Source organism: Rhipicephalus sanguineus, chromosome 4 (genome assembly GCF_013339695.2).
Source record: "Rhipicephalus sanguineus isolate Rsan-2018 chromosome 4, BIME_Rsan_1.4, whole genome shotgun sequence".
Lineage (NCBI taxonomy): Eukaryota > Metazoa > Arthropoda > Arachnida > Ixodida > Ixodidae > Rhipicephalus > Rhipicephalus sanguineus.
The window spans coordinates 70523561-70545464 of NC_051179.1; the positions used below are offsets into that span (position 1 = coordinate 70523561).

Sequence of the window (21904 nt, forward strand, 5' to 3'; positions counted from 1 at the left end):
AATGCAGAGGCCGAATTCTATTTATTTACATGATTTCGTGCAACCAATGTGGTGTTGACAACATTTTACACGTGAAAGGAAAAGACCTCTCCACCTCCTTCAACTTCTGTGGAGGACCAACTGATATGGCGGACAAGGGCGAGCTCTCTTCTAGTCCGGAGTTCCTAATCTGGCCTACAGATGTCTATGTATAAGAACAACTAAAATTTTGAACACGAAAATGTTTGGCATCCGATTTTTCGAACTTTCTGCCTAAGTTTCAGGTCCGAAACGGCATTAATTAAAGCCCCATCTCTGCCGCATCTATCATCTCGTAGGTTCGAACCAACGGTTTTGTGAGTCGATCCATCCACATACCTTAAAAGGAACGGAAAGTGGGTGCCAGAATACCCCTGGGGTAGCATGTGTGGGGACTGTATAAGCCATTGAATTTACTGGCAGCCATAACTGGCAATCCAATATGTGGAAATGTCTTGCTGGCCTTGGCCTGGCACCTTATCAAGGCAAAGCATGAAAATAAAGAAGAGAAGGCTGGCACTTTAACTGCTGACGGTGCTTGTTGAAGATGCCCTGGCACGCTGAACTCACTGAGTAAGATGTCAGCTCGGGCAATTCGTGGTTCCGTTCGTACCGATATTGCTTACCATGCAGACAGCAGTAAGTTTTCATGCTTTCGTGTGACAAGTTCGGGATACACAGAGTTGAGCATGATTTCTTCACCTATCCTTTCAAATCAAGAGGGGTCACAATAACAAGACACATACGTGAGTTGATCAAGACTGTGCGGCTACTAAGCTCTCGTGACAACTGCGGCCTTGCGCAAACTCGACAAAGAGCGTATCAACGTGCGCTAACCTGCTGCTGAACTAGTGGCTGCTGCTGTTGCTGCTGGAACTGCACCATTCCGGCTGCAGCCTGCGGCGGCCTTGCAACACCCACTGCTGCGAGCTGCTCTCGAGGTCCCGGCATGCCTACGCCTACGATTGCACAGTAACCACAGAAGTTAAAAGGTAGAAAAAAAAAAAATAATTAAGCATTGAGTCGGCCAGTTTAGAATGACAAATTATTCTGAGAACACAATATTCGTCAATTTTATGATCACAGGTTCTTTATTTGAAACTTTGAAAGTTGTCCTAGAGTACAGTGGAAGGCAAAAGTGCCACACTTGCTTACCAGGATACTGAGGCGGAGGTGGTCGCTGGACCAGGTAAGGTTGCTGCTGTGGCTGCTGGGGCCCCTGCTGAGCCTGCTGTTGCTGCTGAAGCATCTGCCGCTCCTGGAGAAGATTTTGCTGTCTGCGCTGAAGTTCAGCCTGACGCATCTGCTGCCACTGCAGCTGGTGCTGCAGGGTGGGCACACCCTGGCTTGCAGTGTTGTTCGAAGGTGCTGGCTCTCCTCCCCCAACAGGTGCAGGCTGCTGTTGCTGCTGCTGCTGCTGCTGTTGAAGTTGTGCCTGCATTTGATTGATACGTAACTCACAAAGCTGCAAAATGAAGCATCCTTTCATGGACGACAGGTGCTGTCAAGATGGAAGTTGGTGCTACTTGGTTTCACAGTACAGTAGGCTCTCGATAATTCAAACTCGAGGGGACCCCAGGATATTGTTTGAATTATCAGAAGTTCTCATAGATATGACTCAGGGCAACATACCAACTTGTGACGTTTCATTTCTTAGGGCCACAGTAACGTCAAAGATGCGAGCGACCATACTGGTACTTGTTATTACACAGCGCGTGCACGTGTAATTATGAAACAAAATGTGCTGTGCCCCGTGACAACTGGTAGCCCCTTCGCAATCTTAGTACGCTTTTCCGCACGCCACTACTGTACTGCAGCGGAAGTACACTGGTGTACTTTTGTGATAGACCAAGGCCAGACCATCTCATTTTTTTTTTCTTTCTTCCTCAGTTGACTAGTGATTGTTGGTGCGTGCGGTTTGGGTAGTTTGGCCACTTTATAGGCAGCCATGTGGCTTTATTTAGTGATATAACAGCACAAATCTTCAGCTAAAGGTGCTTAAGGCAGCAGACATTTTCAGGCACAAGCAAAAAAGAAGATTCAACTGAACTTATCCAATGAAGTAGCTTGAATTAAGCAGCTTTAAAATGCACCGAAAACACAGTGGGCCAACCAAAAATTTTAAGTTTGCTTGAATTAACCAAAAGATTGAATTATCAGAGCTTGAATTATTGAGAGTCTACTGTAGAGATGTTACCTTGTGGAGCTGCAGCTGCTGTTGTTGCCAGAGAGCCGCCTGCTGCTGCTGCTGGGGATGCAAGCCGCCCTCGGGACGCACCGGAGGCTGCCCGGTGAGACCCTGAGGTACCTTTGCCTTCAGCTCGTCACTGCCGGCAGGCACTGCGGTCGGTCGCCACTGGACTGCTGGCTGTGGCTGCGACAATGAGGCGGGAACACCGCCCTCGGGAGTCTTCCTCTGCTGCTGTTGCTGGAAGTTGGCCCACTGCATCTGCTGCGAGGAAATAACCAGGGCAGACCCTCGTTAAAACAGCACCAGCTAAACAGGACCAAGTGCGACAAAACTTTAAAAGTGTGCTGGACAAGGCTGGTTGGTACATTATTAGGATGGAATCGAACAGCGCTTCAGACAAAGCAAAGTGAGGACGACAGAGATTTTGTTGGATCTGAAGCAGTGTTCAATTCCATCCTAATAATGTACCACAAGTAGCCTAGTCCGGCACACTTCCGGGCACTTTTCTACTGTCCCTTCGTCTTCTGACAGCACCGCCTGTTGTCCTCACTTTGTCCTGATGAAAGTGCTGTTTGATTCCATTGTAAAAAGAATTTTTATGCAATGTAAGAAAAAGGCTTCTTTATAGCAGCATAGATGCAAAGACAGCTCGGTTGCAAAGTTCTACACAGAAAGTGTGAGTCCATTACAGAAATCTCTAAAATGTCTTTAAAGTTTCTGAGAGCGAAACTGGGGGCACAGCGGAGGATTAATGAAACCGCCTTAGTGGTTAGTACTGTACTTACAGTCAACTGCCGATTTTTCGGACACCCAATTTTCCGGACATGCTCGAAAATTCGGACGCTTCCGCAGCACCGTCACCAGTCCCATAGTCGTCAATGTATTAAAATGCACAAAATTTCGGACGCTGAAACTCTTCCGCATCCGATTTTTTGGACTTTCTGCCCAAATTGCAGGTTCGAAAGGCATTATTTGAAACCCCCGCCTCTGCCGCGTCTATCATCTCGTCGGTTTAAACCAACGCTTTCGAGAGTCGATCTGTTCGCGACAGTAGCAGAGACCGAAAGTCAGCTTTGCCGCAATGCCAAAGCATTATGGGGTGAAGCAGACCAGAAATTCAAAGGGGCCACTATCACGGCGCCATGCGGCGATGTCTTTACGGATAAGCAGCGGAATGCACGAGGCGTGATGGCGGCAGCTGGCAAACGCACCAGTACGGCTTAATCGCTGACAACGCTTACAATAAGCATCTTCAGTTAACTGCCCGGTAGTGCATGTGACCTAGCGCAGTTGTATGCATACTGCACGCATTTAATAGGCGAGAACCCAAACGCACCGCGCCGCCATTCATGCTGCCTCTTTGTGCAAGACCGCTAAGTGCGCCGCACGGACGCGTTGCCTTCACGGACGAAACCAGTTCGCCATTGCCGTGCCCGTGTGCGGTCAGGAACAAAGTGCGCATCACGAACACTTTCATGATAAATGCGTGCGTACGATACAGCAACAGTATAATGACGGTGTCAGCTTAGTTGGCGATGTGCTGCACACAACTAGAAACGATCGGCTTCGCACGGCAGCAAATGCTGTGTCGTCGGAGATTCGGCGATGTGTGTATGCATCGTTTACGTGCACACATGCATAGGGGAAAGCCAGACGAGTCGTCCGCTCTCCCGCCTCAGTCTTTGTGTTCCACGTCATCGTTTCCAAATGCTCTATGCGAGAGAGCCGTAATCTATCCTGTGCTTTGCTGGTATCAGCGGCGCTCATCACGAGATGCAAACTTGCAAGTGGCGGTTGGCATGCCGTTAAGCGTGGTTCGCGGCAGGTACCGAATGTATTTGCGAGCGACTGGGCGCGCACCAAAATGCCTGATAATTGTACTGGGAGACATTAAAGCTACTTCGGACGTGGCTGTGGCGATTCGACCGCTTGAGCGGAATAAAAAAGCATATAATCCGTTTTTTCGGACGATATTGCGGTCCCTAGGGAGTCCGAAAAACCGGATGTTGACTGTACACAGAACTGAGAATCATTTATACTACAGTCGAACCCGGGTATATCGAACTCGCCAAAAAAGTTTATTAGTTCGATATATGGCATAATTCGATATAGGCCCGCTATAGGATTTTGACACAAAGACACATAACAATAAGAAAAGTACTTTATTAATATGGTGGCTTACTTGTGTGCCCTGCTTTGGAACAAAATAGTCCTGGATTTTCTTCTGTGTCAACGACTTCGCTGCCTGCGACAGCACACACGCCTCCACGTTGTCCAAAGAGTCGGAGCAGCTGAGGCTGCAACCTTCCACATTCACGCAATAGCGCCAGACCAACGCAAGTGCACTAATCACTTCGGAGGATGTAGGCAATGGGCCATCGTCAATTTCCTTATTGTTGTCGCTTTGGCTCGTGGTCAGCACGACGTCTGCAACGTAGTCATCTTGTAGCTCACCCATGATGGCGACATCATCGTCCGCACTGACAAACTCGTCGAATGTCGATCCGTCGATAGCTCCCGGCATGCGGAAGCCGGCACGCCTAAAGCAGTTCTGGATCGTCTCCTTCGTGACATCTGCCCACGATCTACTCAACATAGAAAGAGCTCCGAGCAAGTCGATCTTAAGCTCCCTGCCGACACGAAGGTTCACAGAGCACCAACAGGCAACACCACCAGCACGGACCACGCTGAATGAGGACTCGAGGAAAACAGGCAGCAGCAGGCACACAAGCATAAAGAAAGAAAAAATGGCGCTCACTTCTACCGCCTCTGTACCTCGGAGAAAGCACAACGGCCTCTGATTGGCTGTAAGCGCTGCGAGCGGGCCAGGATCATTTCTTGCAGGGGGGTGTTCGCCCATGCACAACTGGGTCTAAACCACTTTTTCTAGGGTGGCGCCGGCAGTTTTCCCCGCCACCGCGAGGGAAAGCCAACTTGCTGAGGCACATCGAGTTTGATACATCGGTTGTCGTTGCTATTTTCGTTCGATGTAACAGTAACTTTTGCTATATATTCTCAATGTAAATTTACCGTGTTTAGAAATTGTTCGATATACGGGATAATTTGATATAAACGGGTTCGATATAGTCGGGCTCGACTGTAGTTAGTCGCTTTGTATATATGTGGTGTTTGTGTAGTTCCTGTGCATTATGGATGTTTCCCTCCTTTTTCATTAAAGTAACTGTAATGGAGTAACAAAAGCAGGCCCTACACGTAAAATACTACATGCACACACACCAGGGAAGCATGTTTTTGCATTTTTGGCAACACTATCGCCACATGATCCTTCACGATCACGTCTTGGGTTTATTCCAAGAAGTAATACACTCAAACCTCATTATAACAAAGTAGCACCTGCCACGAAAATAACTTCGTTATATCCGAAAATTCGTTATAAACGTTTATTTGTAACACTGTAGCTATGACAAGACTGTTCTTCATTTGCTTCGTTATAACCGATAATTCGTTATATTCGTGTTCGTTATAACGAGGTTTGAGTGTACACAAATAAATCTTAAAACGTATCCAAAAGCTGCCATAGACTGCACTTGGCAAGTTTCAAGACCTTTTGCTTTGCCCCAATTACCCAAATACGAAAAAAAAAAAAAAGATGTTTCAAATTTGTGAGGTTTTGCTGGCAAGCTGGATCTGATTCTGGCACAAAATTCAAGAAAGACAAGTTTAGCTTTCATTTTCTTTTTTAGTAATCGACATCTCACCACTAAATTAATGAAAATATAGTTCACAAATTCTGATGCACAAGAAAAAGAAAGAAAATATAAACACAATTGCGCAGTACCAATTGTATTCTTTCAATAGCCTCCATAACTTTTGTAATCGATTGACAGTTTCTGCCTGTGTGTTGTGACAAAGGCTTGAAATTTCACGTGCCATTGGTTTCCCCCCAATTTTCCTTTATATTGCATCGAAGAAATCAAACCTTAAGTTGTTAGTCAGTGCTCGTCCTGTGTGTTCCTTCGCTTGTGCTTCGTCTCCTTTTGCGCTGTTTTTCCCATTCACAAATGTGTGACCAACTAGCCCAACGAACGACATTTCTTTTAATTAGGCTTGTGTGAATATTCGAGCACTTCGAATATTTCAAAGAATACTACAGTATTCGAATTCGCTTCGATTCGAATTTAAATTATTGGAAATTTCAAAGTATTCGAAATGAACGAATAGGTGTATATTAGTCCGCATATAACCTCCTTGTAAAGGTGGTTTCACTGCAAGAGAGGAGTGCTATGCCGTGAATGCACCTTTCCAGGGAAAATCCGCACTGCCGCGAAGCTCCCTTTCGAGATTAAATGAACATATTACCCTCACATTGATTCGTCATTTTTTTCAAGTTTACTAAAGGCTTGTTATACCGGCTTATATGCTCCAAGTATAGTAAATTTTAAAACGTAACATATTTTACAGGTTATCACTTGCATTCTACCGAAAGCCAAATCCTGCTGCTATTCAAGGTTGCTTCCACTTCCTTTGAACCAAAGAGAATGACATCTGCACATGCCTTGTTACAATTTAAAAAAAAATATTGTGCAGGTTGGTTGGGTCATGACAAACATGGTAGTTTTTCTTTGTAATATGTGATATATACTATTCAAATTCGATTCGACATTATTCGACCAAAATCACTATTTGCTTCGAACCTAAAATTTACTATTCGCACAAGCCTACTGTTAATGCTTAGTTGCAACCGTACTGCATTTCCTCGGAACTCTTCACAGCTACGTCTCCCGAGGTAAAAGTAAATCAATGTCATTAACACACCTGCTGTCCGGTAGCCTGCTGCTGAGGCACCGAGCCGGGTGATTGTTGCTGCTGCTGCTGTTGTGGCTGTTGCTGTGGCGGGTATTGCGGACGGACCAGTGGCCTCTCAGCTGCGTAAGGGTACTGGGGTGGTGGTTTCATGATGGCCTGCGGTGACGCCTGGCCCGGGACCATACCCTGCGCACCAGCCAACATTTGCTGCGGCTGCGGCTGACCAGCACTCGGAGAAGCCTGTGGCGGTGCTTGTTGTTGCTGCTGCTGAGGCTGTTGCTGTCCAGCCACCTGGCCCTAAGACAGCAAAAAAAGAAAAAAAAAGAGCGGGGATTCTTAATCACAAATGGCAGAAACTGTACTATGCAGAGGGAGCTATCACTAAATCTTGACCAAATGCCAAAGAACTAGTGCAAACCTCACAATGTCCCAAAAGACTCCCACAGATTCTATGATGTTTTCCACAGAATTGAGCCCTACCAAAATAGTCACATGTTAGCTTTTAGCAAACAGGTGTCATTCTAACTTTTGCAATGTACATTACACTCCCAAAGAATTCGCAAAGCTTTTCCATGGAACCCTGCCAAATTCCACACTACACAAATGTGTGCAAGCCCTTTGGGGGGCACCACATAAAAAGATAATCTAAGTTCCTTAGTGGATAAGTCAAGGGAAGGCGTGCTAATACAGGCACGACCAAGATGAGCCATTCTGGCCGCTTTTACAATCTCTCCGCAGTGGTGTCTGCTAGGTAACGACTCACCAGGTTGTGGCTTTTCTGCACAGCGCTTGTGTTTTTCCTGTTTTGCTTGCACAGATTCGCAAATGTATCACTACTCATACGTGTTTACCCAGATAAAACCTCAGTTGGAATTACGTGGTCGTCCGTGTTGCCTCTCTTCATCCATTCATTTTATTTTTTGGACTGTAAATTTTCTTGTGCTATGAAATACCAACTTGCACAAGCTTTCACATTAGTCCCATGCAGCCGCTGGGGCTGGGAATCGAATCAGCGCCCTTGTGCCTAGCCGCTCAATGTCGCGACTGCTAAATGTTCCTGGCAGCTGTCACAATATTAGTCATCCATGGATGTACTCTTTATACTTTTCCATTTGGAGACCAAGAAACAAGCATCCTTAGCGTGCCGCTATTCCGTTTTTTTCATGCTTTCCTGATGGCGCAGCATAAGCTAGATCACACACGCCTACGATACTGAGGTTAAAGTTAAAGCACAAACACACAAGACACCCCACGAAGAAAAGACACGACAAACACAGCACTTGTGTGTGTCGTGTCTTTTCTTCGTGGAGTGTCTTGTGTGTTTGTGCTGCAACTTTACCCTCAGGGTTATGTACCAACTAGGCCCGAATGAAGTTTTATTGACGCCTAAGATACTTACGCCACACTTGATTTTACTAATACAAAGACAAGAGGAGACAAAAATCAGAAAGTAGTAGGCTTACACGCAGCACGCACCCATCAGCAAAACAAACAATCCAGTGAACCTACCTGGACAGCCTGCTGGAATTGCTGAGGAGGCATTCGCGGAGCCATGCCCTGACGCTGCTGCATCTGCTGAATGAGCACTTGCTGCGGATGCCTCAGCAGTTGAGCGACTCCCGGCTGGCCACCCCCGGGAGACTGCTGTGCCTGTGCCTGCTGTTGCTGCTGCTGTTGCTGCTGCTGTGCCTGCTGGAGGTTTTGCATAGGCTGCTGCTGACCGGCGTGCATTGCCTGCTGGAATTGCTGCATGGTGAGGGGCCTCTGCTGCTGCTGTTGCTGCCTTTGCAGGTTCTGCATCAGAATCTGCTGCTGCTGGGGCGTCAGGTGACGCATCTGGAGCTGCCGCTGGCGTATCTGCATTATCTGCTGCGGGGTCAGCTGCAGACCGCCCTGATGAGGCCATGGCTGCAGTGGTGCGAGGCACGAGAAAAAAATGGATTAATTGTGGGGTTTCACATGCCATGACCACGATAGTTATCAGGCACGCCACAGTGGGAGACTCCGGATTAATTCTGACTACCTAGGATCCATCATCGTTCACCTGAACCGAACTAAGCATTTTCTCGTGCTTTTTCTGTGAGTGCACCTGCTTTAACTCCAAAAGAGCAGCCCTCTCGGCCACACTAGGCCGGCTGGACAACCGCCTTCTCACAGAGAATAATTCCTATGGCACTGGCCCACCCGGTCTTCAACATGAGCCGCTCTGAGGGCGTTGTTGCAGTTTCTTCAAGAAACCGGATGGAATGACAAATTGTGACTGTTCACACCGACAATGTCGGTGCGTAGTACTTGGGCGGTGCTATAGCCATGACTTCGCTTTGTTTTGTTTTTTTTGCCGCCTAAGATTGTCGCCAGACCCATCTTCGTCTCTTTCATTCTTTTATATCCCCCTTCCACTACCGAAGTACAGGGTAGCAAACTGGAGACTTCCTCTGGTTAACCTCCCTGTCTTTCCTTTATCTTTCTCTCTTTCATTTTGCCCCCCCCCCCCCCCCCCCAGCCCCCGAAAACGCGACTTTGAGCTAAGCTGCACAACAGCATAGCTGCATAAATACCACGGCATGGTGGGTAGAAGGTCGAAGCAAACGCACTTCTTCGTGTATAGCCTTGATCACTGAGAGTGATTCGATTAAAGATGTGTAAGGTCATAAGTGCACTTCATAGGCTCATGGAAATATTGAGCACACTACAAAAACAATTAGTGGAAACTCTTCAAGCTGTATCTCTGCCCCACTATGATAACTGTCACTTGTCGCGCTCATGTCTCTTGATAACACTGGGCTCCCTACAGTTTTCCTGTCAAGAATGCCATGCCACAGTGGTAACACACATGTCGTTTGTGACCTGGAAGGACCAGGCATGCAGGGCTTAAAAAAATGGAGAGGTAAGCAGAATAGATGGTGATTATTCTTGCGGGACAAACGTATTCTCCAAAGAATGTTTTTGGGGGACATTTTGGCAGACACAGAATCAAGTGGCACTGGCTAGACCTAAAGGCTACGGCATGTGCAAGTGAGAATGGTACACCATCCCAAGACGTCAGTTACACAATGTTGATCGGGCTCGAGATTGTGTGCGCCACAAAAGCGACATACGGGCCCACCCCGTTTATCTATTTGCTTACGGAATGAGATGGTTTTAGCTCACATGTAATTGGATAGCGAAGTGCAATATAGCATAAATTACTTGCACCACGCAGTTAAAGGTTCAGTTCGTAGAATTGAGATGTTGCATGACAAGTGAATGTGGGACGCTGTTACAACTTCAAGGATTAATAACCACGAAATTAACGTGCTATAAGCTGAAGCAGAAACAGCAGACATGAGTCTTTCAACAAGTTTTCTGTGCTGCCAGAACTGTAAGAAACGTTGAACTCGCACTTTTGCATGAAAATATCTGAACAAATGACTTTTGAGAATACCCACCACGATGGTCTAGTGGTTGTGGTGCTCGACTGCTGACCCAAAGGTCACAGGATCGAATACAGGCCGTGGCAGTCGCATTTCGATGGAGGCAAAATGCTAGAGGCCCGTATGCTTAGATTTAGGTGCGTGTTAAAGAATTCCCAGATGGTTGAAATTTCGTAAGTCCTCCACTAGAGCATCTCTCCTAATCATATCACGGCTTTGGGATGTAAAACCCCAGCAATTATTATTATTACTTCTGAAAATAAATTGCCTCCACAGATTAAACTGTTATCATGTTGTTTACAAGTAAAGAATTGTTTTTTTTTGTATCAACACCTGACATATGTTTCAAGGTCTTATGCAAATCCCTCTATTAACTTTAAAAATTTTCTACACTAATTTCTATTCGCCGCAGACCAAATGACTGATATTCACACAAGCCTATCCCCAGTTACTTTGGTTTTGAAGGTTGGCTGTAATCATGCCTAAAGCGGTAAATTATAAAAGGATTACAAATGTGCCATGAAACAGAAAGCACGTGAGTGTTCTGTAAATTAGTTACTATTATATAACACAGAAGGTCTTGTTTTGTCTAAACACTGGAATTTTCTGTACAGGCAGTGAAACAGGAAGCAAGCATTGACAGTTTGAAATGGCCACTATATTTCTTTGTTCATCACCTGCCGTAAACGCTGTTTCCAGCAACCAATCCATTATTGTAGCAAGTACAACAATGGCTAATTCAAAAGCATAAGTTCTAATTAGCTCTAAAGCTTACCTATGGACTTGTCACAGCAGCTGCCTTCATGTTTATTTGGTTTCATACAATACTGCTGACAAATACTATTTCGCAGATGTAGACATATCTCCCCCTCGTGTGCATACACCTTAAAGGGACACTAAAGGCAAATAAAAATTTCTGTCAGAGTGAAAGCTCGATGTATGACAACGTCTAAAACGGCAATATTATCAACAGCAGTGCCCTACTTACCAAGACATTAAGCTAAATGTATCACACGACGTGTGTCCACGAGTGGGACATTTTGGAAATGATCCCAATGACGTGAGAGCGTATGACTACAATTAATCACTAGTAATCAAACTAGCTGCAATAAAAAAATAGCCTTCCGTGCATCAAGAGACGTAATAAAATGCTGGTTGTTCGTTTCTGTTTGATTCATGGAAAAAAGAACCTCTTAGGCGTTGCCACGGGGAATGGCGCACGTGGTTCAAGGGTTCCGTTTTCGCCGAACTGCGCTTCGCCCGGCGCCTGGCTTCGTTCATGCGGTCGCGTCTCAGTGGTAGTTTCGGTAAATGTGTACTGCCACGTGTGTTTTGCACGCTCGTGAAAGTCGCTCTGACAGAAAGTTCCAACAAAATGCCAGCATGCATGTGATGTTGCCGGATGCCCGAATGGTGCACGCCGCCAGTGCACGCCGCAGCGCAGTAAAGGCGGGCAACAGTTGGGCACGGCAACAGTGATGTCAGAAAGACCGCTTTCAGGCGGGTGATTTGAAGTATGCTAACGCGATGCGGACCACTGAAACATGATTTTATTTCAAAATAAGCACTTCCTTGGCATAAAAGTAGTACTACGAGGTTTCTGGACCGTTATTTCAACAATCAACATCGACTTAATATTTCCCTTTAGTGTCCCTTTAAGAAACTAGGACATGCAGCTTTCCTTGTCTGAGCAAGTGGTTCAAGTTTGGGAAACACCAACATGGCTGAGGGTGAACCAAGTGATTTTATCTGTTTCTAGACATTGCAGACAACTACCGTAGACTCTCAATAAACGGAACCTGAAGGGAACAGGAAAATACGTTCCGTTTAACAGGAGTTCCGTTTACTGAGAGATGAATTCATGTGTACAAAACCAATCATATAAGAGGAAGTTGTTCTATTTAAGCAGCCATTCCGCTTAAGAGATCTCCATTTACAGAGTCTACTGTAATCTCTTGATTCTCTGCATTTTCCCAAGAAAAAGGGTCCAAGACAGCAGCACCATATTCGAGAGCTGGTCTGCTAATTGTTTTGTAGGCTGCCAATCTTAGTGTAGGAGAAGATTTGCCCAACTTCCGTTTCACGAGGCCCAATTTTGTGCGGGCTATAAGAGCATATGCCTGTATGGGTCACCCGGTTATATTACTGTCATATGATCCAGACCATGGAAAATACCAGAAGCAAAGAATCGGCCCATGCCACGTTTTGCTTACCTGCCTCTGTGTCACGAACACCTTGCTGCGACACCACAACAGGCATGCCCGGTGGAAACTGCTGCCTCTGCTGCTGCATCTGCTGCAGCGACTGCTGCTTCTGTTGCATCAGCTGCATCTGCGTGACTGGACGAACCACCGTGCCATCTGGTCGCACCATGGTACCATCTGGCCGCACCATGGCACTGCCTGGTGGCTGCTGCTGCTGCTGTTGTTGTTGCTGCTGCTGTTGTTGTTGTTGCTGCTGCTGCTGTTGTTGTTGTTGCTGCTGCTGTTGTTGCTGCTGTTGTTGTTGCTGCTGCAGCAAGAGCTGCTGTTTGTTTATGGTCATGATGCTGATTCCTTGATTGCTTGCCAGGGACACCTTAATGTCACCGCTTGACGATGACACGTTGACCATGCGGGTCGCAAACTGAGAGGTTGGAACCATGTGCTGCTGCTGCTGTTGAAGCTGCTGTTGGAGTTGCTGCTGAGACATTTGCTGTTGCTGAGACAGTTGTTGCTGCTGCTGCTGCTGCTGCTGAGACATTTGTTGTTGCTGTGACATTTGCTGTTGTTGGGGCATTTGCTGCTGCTGCTGCTGGGGCATCTGTTGGTGCTGTGCCATTTGCTGCTGCTGCTGAGGCACTTGCTGTTGCTGAGCCATTTGCTGCTGTTGTTGCTGAGATACTTGCTGTTGCTGCTGCTGCTGCTGAAATTGCTGCTGTTGCTGTAACTGATGCTGCAACTGCTTGCTGGGTCACCTGCTGCTGGTTCTGCTGCTTGCGAAACCTGGAGCTGTGCAAGCTGTTGCTGGAGAGAGTGCTGCTGCTGTGAGGAGGGCGGTTGCATCAAGTGTTGCTGAATCTGCTGAATTTGCTGCTGCTGCAAAGTCAAAGCTTGCTGCTGGGACACTGACAACTGTTGCTGTGTGACAGGGGCCATTCCAAACTGCTGCTGCTGCTGCTGGGCACGGAAGCTCATAAACCCTTGCTGTTGCTGCGAGAGGGATGCAGCGGTGCTTGTCATGGGAGGCGTTGGCACTGGTGGAGGGGTAGGTGGCTTTGGCGGCGTTGGGGGCTTTGGTGGTACTAACAGCCGAGGGTGGTAACGCGTCTCGTCACAGAGTGCTTTGCTCTTCACGGAGTCTGTGACCCAGTCAGGAGTCACAATTTTCACCTGTAGGCCGCCAGCAGCCATGGCCTTCTGATATTTAACCTGTTTTGATGAGAAAGAGAGAAAAAGAACAATTTAATACTGTAAGGATGCCTAGTATAACATTTCTCATAATGAGATGCTGTTTAACTGTTTGAGATGCATACCAAGCCATTAACTATACAGATATAACACAGCATGTAGTTTCAGCTGTTTCCTTGAAGGACAACTGAAAGAAATTTTTAGATTGTATAACAGAGCTTACTAACAAATTGTGTAAAGCAAGAGCAACCCTGTTCGACAGTTTATACAGTGTGCCCGCAAAGTCATGGTGCACTTTTGACCGGTCACAGTAAATCAACTAAAAAAGATAGAAATGTGAAATCTGCACAAACAAAAGGAAAACTCTCCAAATTTCATACCTGTTCAATGCAGCTCGATGTAGCTTCCATTTGTTGCCCTACACACATCTAAACGATATTCAAGTTCTTCCCACACACGGTTAAGGACGTCTGGTGTAACAGTGAATATTGTCTGCGATTCTCCATTTTAAATTATTAATGTCATAGGGAAGTTCACTGTATGCATGTTGCTTCACATAACCGCACAAGTATAAGTCTAATGGCATCCCAATTTAGCAAGCCACAGAACACAATGAACTGTTCTCTGTAGCGTCCCCATCTCGACTGGTGCAGGCATCCGCTGCTGTGCAGTTCAGTGCTGTGTCATCCCCTGTGTGCACACACCCTTGCAAATCATACTAAGGAAACATGGGGAGTTTTAATTTTATTTGGTGAAGATTTCACATTTCCATCTTGTTTCGTTGCTTTCCTGTTGCCAGTTAAAAGTGCACCATGACTTTATGGACACACTGTATTTTAAGTACAGATCGATGTGTCATAAAATGCTCACGAGTGGGTTGTTTTTATTTTTTCCATCTAGAATGTCAGTAAATGGACGCAGAAAGAAAAGACTCGCACCAGCTCTGGTACGTCTATATTCCCATGTCCAAATGAAACTGCACCACTTCCCGCCATTAACGTAAATGAAAGTGTGGATTACTTTCAACTGCAGGCCACATGTGCAAAGACGCAACATGCATTTGACATTAGAGCAAGTGTGTTTTAGCTGTATCCATGACATGAGTGCGAGATTCACTCAGGGATGTTAGAAACTGATCAACCTAACAATTTTGAATTATAGTAGTGATATTGGGGTAAAATGAGTCTCTAAGCTAACTAATAATTTCACTTTCACGTTCCACTACATGGCAACCACTAGAACTAATTGGCACTATAGCAAGCACGCCGGCAGTGTCATGAGCAAGTGAAAGAGCAAGAAAGTAAAAAACTGAATGAAGAGGGAGTATTAAAAAGAGATTTTTTTTAAAAGGCAGCAGCATACCCCTTCTGCTTTGGCAGCCACAAGGTGTGTACAAGTCTTGTCCAGAACTGCTCGAAACTTGCCGCCGTGAAAGGTCACCATGGCCCACAAAGTTTTCATATCCTCCCCTGAAAGCTGCAAGAGGAAAATCGATTAAAACAAAAGAGCGACTCCATGAATTCATCTTTTTGAAAGTGTATGTTGTGGTATACACCCGCATTAAGTGAGGCCAATAAAAACACAAACAAGTAACAGAATGCCCACAGAAGCTGCTACGCTAGCATCTTGCTGCTGTAATGTTGTAGCAGATATAAATCAAGTTGCTACAGACTACGTTTGAATACACACAGCCGAAGCAAAAACTGTCCAAAAATTTGTACCTCCATTTACTGACTTATATTCTGTGAGACAATTGTTTTATTTAGACCCTGCACCTAGCACGTATCAACAGTCATGACAGTGTTGTAAATTACTACACCTTGTTTTCCTTTCTTTTGTTTTACACCTGCATATGTAAATGGCAACAAAACAAGAGCGACAGACTTGCCTGGGAAGGGCAGATGACGGTGTTTGAAAAAATCTGGTTCTTGTGTGGAGAGAATGCTTCCAAACTGCAGCGTGAGGTTAAGGTTTTTCAACATCACACGGTAGCCATTTCCTTTTGCGCCTAGCCTGTGGTACGATGAGCAACACTGACAATTTTAACAGAATAGTAATTCACCAGCACTAGGAGATGAGACATAGGATTAAAAAAAATCCCGATTTCGATTGAAGTGCAAAGCCATGGCGATCGCTTGTGCAAATGCGGATACCAGAAGCTTGCAAATTTTGCTATTATTTTTCGGGGCTCTCAGTTGGCATGCCAACAGAGTTTTCGTTTCTTTTCCTCTTGCTAAGATTTCCAAATTGGTTTGAACTGCTCTGCTAAGCTTCAATGTTATGGGACACCTTGGCACAGAACCCCAACATTGATGAACTCGAAGTGGTGACACTGCTTCTGTACGCAGCACATTTAGACGTGGTGCAAGGCTATTTTAGTGGCGGGGTACCCTGACACTAGGAAGGTATAACACAGAAAGACTGGCTGATGCATCACTATAGGCAGCGAAGCATGCTCACCGATGCCCGAAACAAGTAATAAGCAGTTTAGGAGCATATGACTCCATTACAAAGACCTTTCTCCCACGATAGCCAAACCTTAGATGGCCTAACAGTGAGAAGTAAGCAACTGCCTTGCACAACCCTAGACTCAGCATATGATACAATATAATTATACTGGGATATAATAATAATAATATCTGGGGTTTAACGTCCCAAAACCACGATATGATTATGAGAGACGTCGTAGTGGAGGGCTCCGGAAATTTCGACCACCTGGGGTTCTTTAACGTGCACCTAAATCTAAGTACACGGGCGTCAAACGTTTTCGCCTCCATCGAAAATGCAGCCGCCGCGGCAATTATACTGGGATAACTCGAGCGTATCGCGCAGTAGACAATTGATGCAAGCAGCCCTCTTGTCCTTATAAACGCTAAACACTTGCATCGTGCATGCAATGTGTGTTGGGCAAGCGACGTGTAATGCACCGATGTTTATGTTGCACTCCAATAGCCCCTTCGGTAATATTTTGCATGACTTGCATAAAGTATTTACATACTTCACTTGCAATTCGTAATTTTCCAGTATTTCATTTTGAAATGCCTTGTGGACCCTGTTAACAAAACTTTAAACAAAGGGCAGGCACCAAGCCCGCCAGTGGAAAGCAATAAATGGCAAACACGCAACAGCAACAACGCTTGGCAAAGTGAGCAGAAACCTGAGATCTGCTGCTGATTTTTTAAGACAAAATGCAGGAATTGTCCATTTCCTTACTTTTATTCTGTCTTGCATTGCTGGTAGATAAGCATTCTTATCTCTGAAATCAAGTAGCCCACATTCTTTAGATTTAATAAGTAATTCAATCATTAAATAATCTACTTATCCCTGTGTCACTCTTAAGCACTGCTCTTGAGCCGCAAAAATTCACTGTCTACTACTAGAATCTTCGCAGTGGAGGTCTTTCCAATATAACAAGTGGCACATGGGATGCTCTCGCATGTGTCACACACTCTATGAAATCACAGCGCATTAGCACTTTTTAAATTTCACATGACCTACATGCAATTTTTGAGGCTGTAACACGCATCGTCCCCATGTTCAATAGCAAAACAGCGCTGCTACTAAACTGCCATACCGTATTTTCTAAACCTCTCCATTGTTTAGATCTTCCACGCCTAAAAAAAATATTTAAATCTAATAGCAGTCTGCTTTAATAGCACCAGCATCATCTACCACAGCATCTATGGCATTCTGTTGCCGAGCTATAGGTTGTGGGTTCAGTTCCCGGCCGTTGTAGCCATATTGACAGGGGCGGAATGCAGGAATGGTAGCGTACTGTGCTTACGGAGCACGGTAAAAGCCCCAAAAGGTCAAAATTATTCTGGATTATTTCACTATGACCTTCTTCGGGCAATTTCAGGACATTGAACTCCTCTACACTTATATCGGCCACATACTAGCGCAATTCGGCTGCACCAACTCTAATAGTTTGTGACAAGGACTGGATCCCTATAATAGAATTCATTGTTTTGAAACTTTTTCATACTCGCTGGTTGGGTTCATAGATGAAAACTGATAACATTGCTCGCCAAGGTGAAAATAACACCGCAAACAATGCACCACAGGAATGTTTTACTTGGGAATTTGGACTACCAGAGTGGCATATATGTAGCAGAATATACAAAAAAAAAAAATAGCGTGCGTGTTAGCTAAGGTCTACGGCGCAACAAAACCAGTCCAAAGATGACGAGAGACCTCAAAGCAAAAAAAAAAAGAATTTTTCATGCACCGACAGTGATACTTGGGGCATGCTCAAATACAGTAAGCAAAAAAGGATACGGGAGAAGCTTTCCACACTTGAGCGAGAGACGAACCCATGAGCTCTGAAAACGAACAAATTATCATTATTATTATTACATTCTTTAAAGTTCACTTTGCAGGTGTTTGTGGGGAGGCAAGACTCGTATTTGCAGACTCTCACCGTTGCGACAGGTTTCTCATATAGATCCTGGGCCTCAGTAATTGTTGAACTGTCAGGATTGTCGGCGATGACGTAGGTGACGTTGTCAGATAGATAATTGATCAATCTGCCACCGTGCTTGACGAGGAGTCTCTGGAACTGAAGCGTTCACCGAGTTAATAAACGTTTCCAAAACCAATCGCGAAACTTTCGCGTGCAAAGCGAAAGTGGCGCGTAATGCGCCAATGAAGACGTAAGGTGCAGTTTAGAACGATAGCTCAAGCGCGAGCCTCCGTTCTGCGCAGTGTTTTTCGTTCGATTTGGCCAAAGAGCCATGCCAAGTGACGAAGTAGATCTCAGATTCGCACGAGTAACCTCAATGCGTGGACTTGTTTTTCCAGCGGTATCTCGACGGCATCCCACTAACGCTTGCTTTATACGGAATGAAGATGGCGTGGACCAGCCAGAGTTAAGACAGGCGTCGTCACTACGAGGAATCAAAACCAATGTCACGCTACGAGGCTGTGCTTTCGAGTAGCGTTGGCGAGCTTTCGCTCCTCCGCAAGTTTCGGTGCCGTGAGAGCACGCAACTCATCAACATCTCAGTTCGGATCGAACAACAGTCTCCACAGATGGTGAGCACGTATCTCTAAATAACGCGAATAACTTCAGTTTATTATTATCCGCGGATTATAGGCAGCCGCACCTACCTCTTCATCGTCCTGTAGATCGTCGGCAAGGCAGAACTTGGCGTCTTCAAAGAGGAGCGGTTTATCCTCCGATCCCTCCGGCGGGCTCATCTTCGGGCCCTAGGGTGAGAGCCCGAGCTTACCACGTTCTAATCGAACGCAGATAACAAGTGCATAGCTAAACGAAGCGTCCTCGTCACTTCACGTGTTTACTATTTACCGCAAGGTGTCCATTTCCCGCGTAATCACTCCAGTGTTGCGAGACCAAGATGCCATGCTGCGGCGATCCGCCAACCTCGGCCTCTTATCGCCGCGATGCCGTGCTCACTGCTTTTAAATAGGCATTAGGAAGTTAAGAGGTGGAACTTTAGTGCCTTATCTAAACCTAGACCTTATCTAGACTATTAGATAGCAATTTCCATCGTCGGCGTCGCAGGGAGCATCTTGCGGGAACGCCACTTTACGTCGTTCCATCATCAAGGGATGATCAAGGGTGCACATAAGGATTCTGAATGTGGAGATCTGATATCAGCAGATAACGATGATAAGAAATCAGCATGGGATGTTCTTTCGTTTGGGGTCTCGACTCTGGCATTCAGCCGCAAGGATGCTTTGTCGGGGCAGCACTGCACTACATTTTGGCACGACTTCTATCTACTTCGTACACTTTCCATTTGATGTCTATTGATTGTTGCTGTTAAATATCTATTTCCTATTATAGCGTGTAAAAATTTGCAGCCCCTTAGACTAACGCTACGCAAAGCACAGGTGAAAGCCCATCTCAAGTTTTATTCACTGCATTGATCCACATTTTATTCTTTTAATTCTCTTTAACATTTGATTCTCTGTTCATTCACATTTGATTCAGCTTTAATGACCTTCAGTTCACATGCGATTCACACTTAATACACCTTTGGTTCCGTTAAGTTAATTTTATTGAAATTTAGTTCACCTTATGCACTTGATAATCACTTCTCTTCGCATACTCTTGCTACTTTAATGCACATTTAATTCGCCTTTAACAAGCTTCAATTTTCCCCCAAGAAACGTGGGTATGCACCACACATGAGTATTGGTACCAAACTTGTTGTCAATGCCAGATGCTGCATTTTCTAACTCTTGAACCATATAAGGCTTTTGCCTCGATGACTTAGTGCCCAATCTCACACAGCGGGATAAGATGCATGTTAGCTGGATAACAATACAGGGAATTTAGTGGCTACATTCGTATCAACACGGAACTAAACCATTACATTGGTGTAAGCACAACATTACAATGAGACCACATAAGCACAAGACGACAAAAAAATACTTTATTGATCACCACACAAAAAACTGCTTGACTAGACATGACAAAAACCACAACCAGAGAAGCGCTTAAACACACAATAAAAATTAATAACACCTGAGAAATTGAACTTGAGCGTGGACCTTACTGGTACAGCTAAGTGATTTTAAAGAAATTATGCCAGCTGCAGTAAGAAAGGGTTGTGCCATCATATACCAACCTACACAAAATAGTTTAGTAACCTATAGAATATGTGGCCTTAGTTACACACCTTTAAAAGGTGACACACAGTGTTGTGACAGGTTACAAAAAAGAAGCTGCAGGAACACAGTTCCCCACAACAGGTTCGACACATGTTATTTCGATGTTCTTCTCATTTCTGCCTCGTGGCACAGTACATTTGCAGTATTAAAAGAAAACAACAAAACAATCACAACATGTTTCAATACAACCACCACTGTCACAGCTAGCACCTTTATAGTTGTACAGCCATGCAATTTAACACGATAGTATAAAATATAGTATATACTACCATCACACCCAGTATGTTATTAGGCCAGCTGTATATAAATTTACAGCTTGATTTGCAAACTGCTACTAGTATTACAGCGCACAGCCAAGAAATGAAACGGGCACAGACAACCTCCTGCAAGAAAACAATCGAGTGATCAATTTCATGCTCTGATCACAAAAAGATGGTGTAGTAAAGTGTACTGGCTGAAATCACATTGATGCCACTCAGAACAGAGAAAACAGAGTAGAACAATCTAGTTAGCACCACCCTGTTTGCATTTTGTTTGTCCAAAATAGTGTGTAAATGGGAGTGTGCAAAATGGTGTACAGCCATTGCGTACACCCTCGTTCATTACGCTGCGACATGCACGACACGCTTGAACCACACAGTGCAAATGGTGTAAAGGTTATCTGCGTGGTATATTTGAACATCTCACAACACAGCAGTATAGTTTCTTATTTTATGAAGCAATTAACACTTAACCTAAAAAAAATGAGCCTTGGGCCTAATTTATCACACTGAAAGCTTCACAAGGTACTGTCCACCGCAAAAGTTTGCGGGATCTGCAGCGTGTGGTGGAGCGACAGAAAAATGCATTGCTGCGCCACCTACCGTGACGCAGCGGGTGTTGAGGCTATCGGCCGCGTCACGGTAGGTGACACAGCAATGCAGTTTTCCCTCGCTCCGCCACGCACTGCAGATCCCGCAAACTTTTGTGGCCGACCGTACACATACTGCAAATGGTGAGCTAAAAGTGAGCTAGTAAGCATGTCGTAAGATTACAGCAAAACACATTACCTGAAAGTAAATAAAGTTTTATGTGTGCAAGGAAGAAACAAGATGTGGATGAACACCGGACAGAGCACATGCTTCACACATATGGTGAGCAACAATAACAAGTTGCTCCTTAGAGCAATAAACGTAAGCCAAATAATACCGCTGTAAGCAGATAGTGTAAGTAGAATTAATATTCAAATGTTCAACAATAACTGAGCAAACAAAGAGCAAATAAAAACGAAGGGCCAACCATTACAGTATCCAAGCACAGAAGAAAGCATCACCTGACAATTCTCAAGCTGATGATCGCACGCAAGCAAAACATGCAATATTCGCAGAACCGCCATCTCAAGCATCAGAACAGCAGCAACAGGAAGCAGCAATGAAAGACGAAAAACTACACAGCAACCTGGCTCCCGCAGCTGCGTGCAGCAGTCAAACCGCGTCCAAAAATATTTC

The 21904-nt window shown here is 45.2% G+C and overlaps 1 protein-coding gene across 1 annotated transcript in view; it reads right to left on the minus strand.

Annotated features, from left to right (window-relative positions):
• The window catches only part of LOC119390211 (PAX-interacting protein 1-like), a gene marked incomplete at its 3' end in the record, with an annotated part of 44466 nt that extends 25329 nt beyond the window's left edge, over positions 1 to 19137 (minus strand). Inside the window, 12 exon segments of the mRNA XM_049415225.1 lie at positions 856 to 977; positions 1174 to 1453; positions 2216 to 2470; positions 6986 to 7273; positions 8486 to 8907; positions 12603 to 13323; positions 13365 to 13799; positions 15141 to 15254; positions 15667 to 15730; positions 18057 to 18100; positions 18199 to 18336; positions 18888 to 19137. Of these exon segments, the coding sequence (XP_049271182.1) occupies positions 856 to 977; positions 1174 to 1453; positions 2216 to 2470; positions 6986 to 7273; positions 8486 to 8907; positions 12603 to 13323; positions 13365 to 13799; positions 15141 to 15254; positions 15667 to 15730; positions 18057 to 18100; positions 18199 to 18336; positions 18888 to 18977 (2973 nt within the window).
• Positions 19138 to 21904: the final 2767 nt, after the last annotated feature.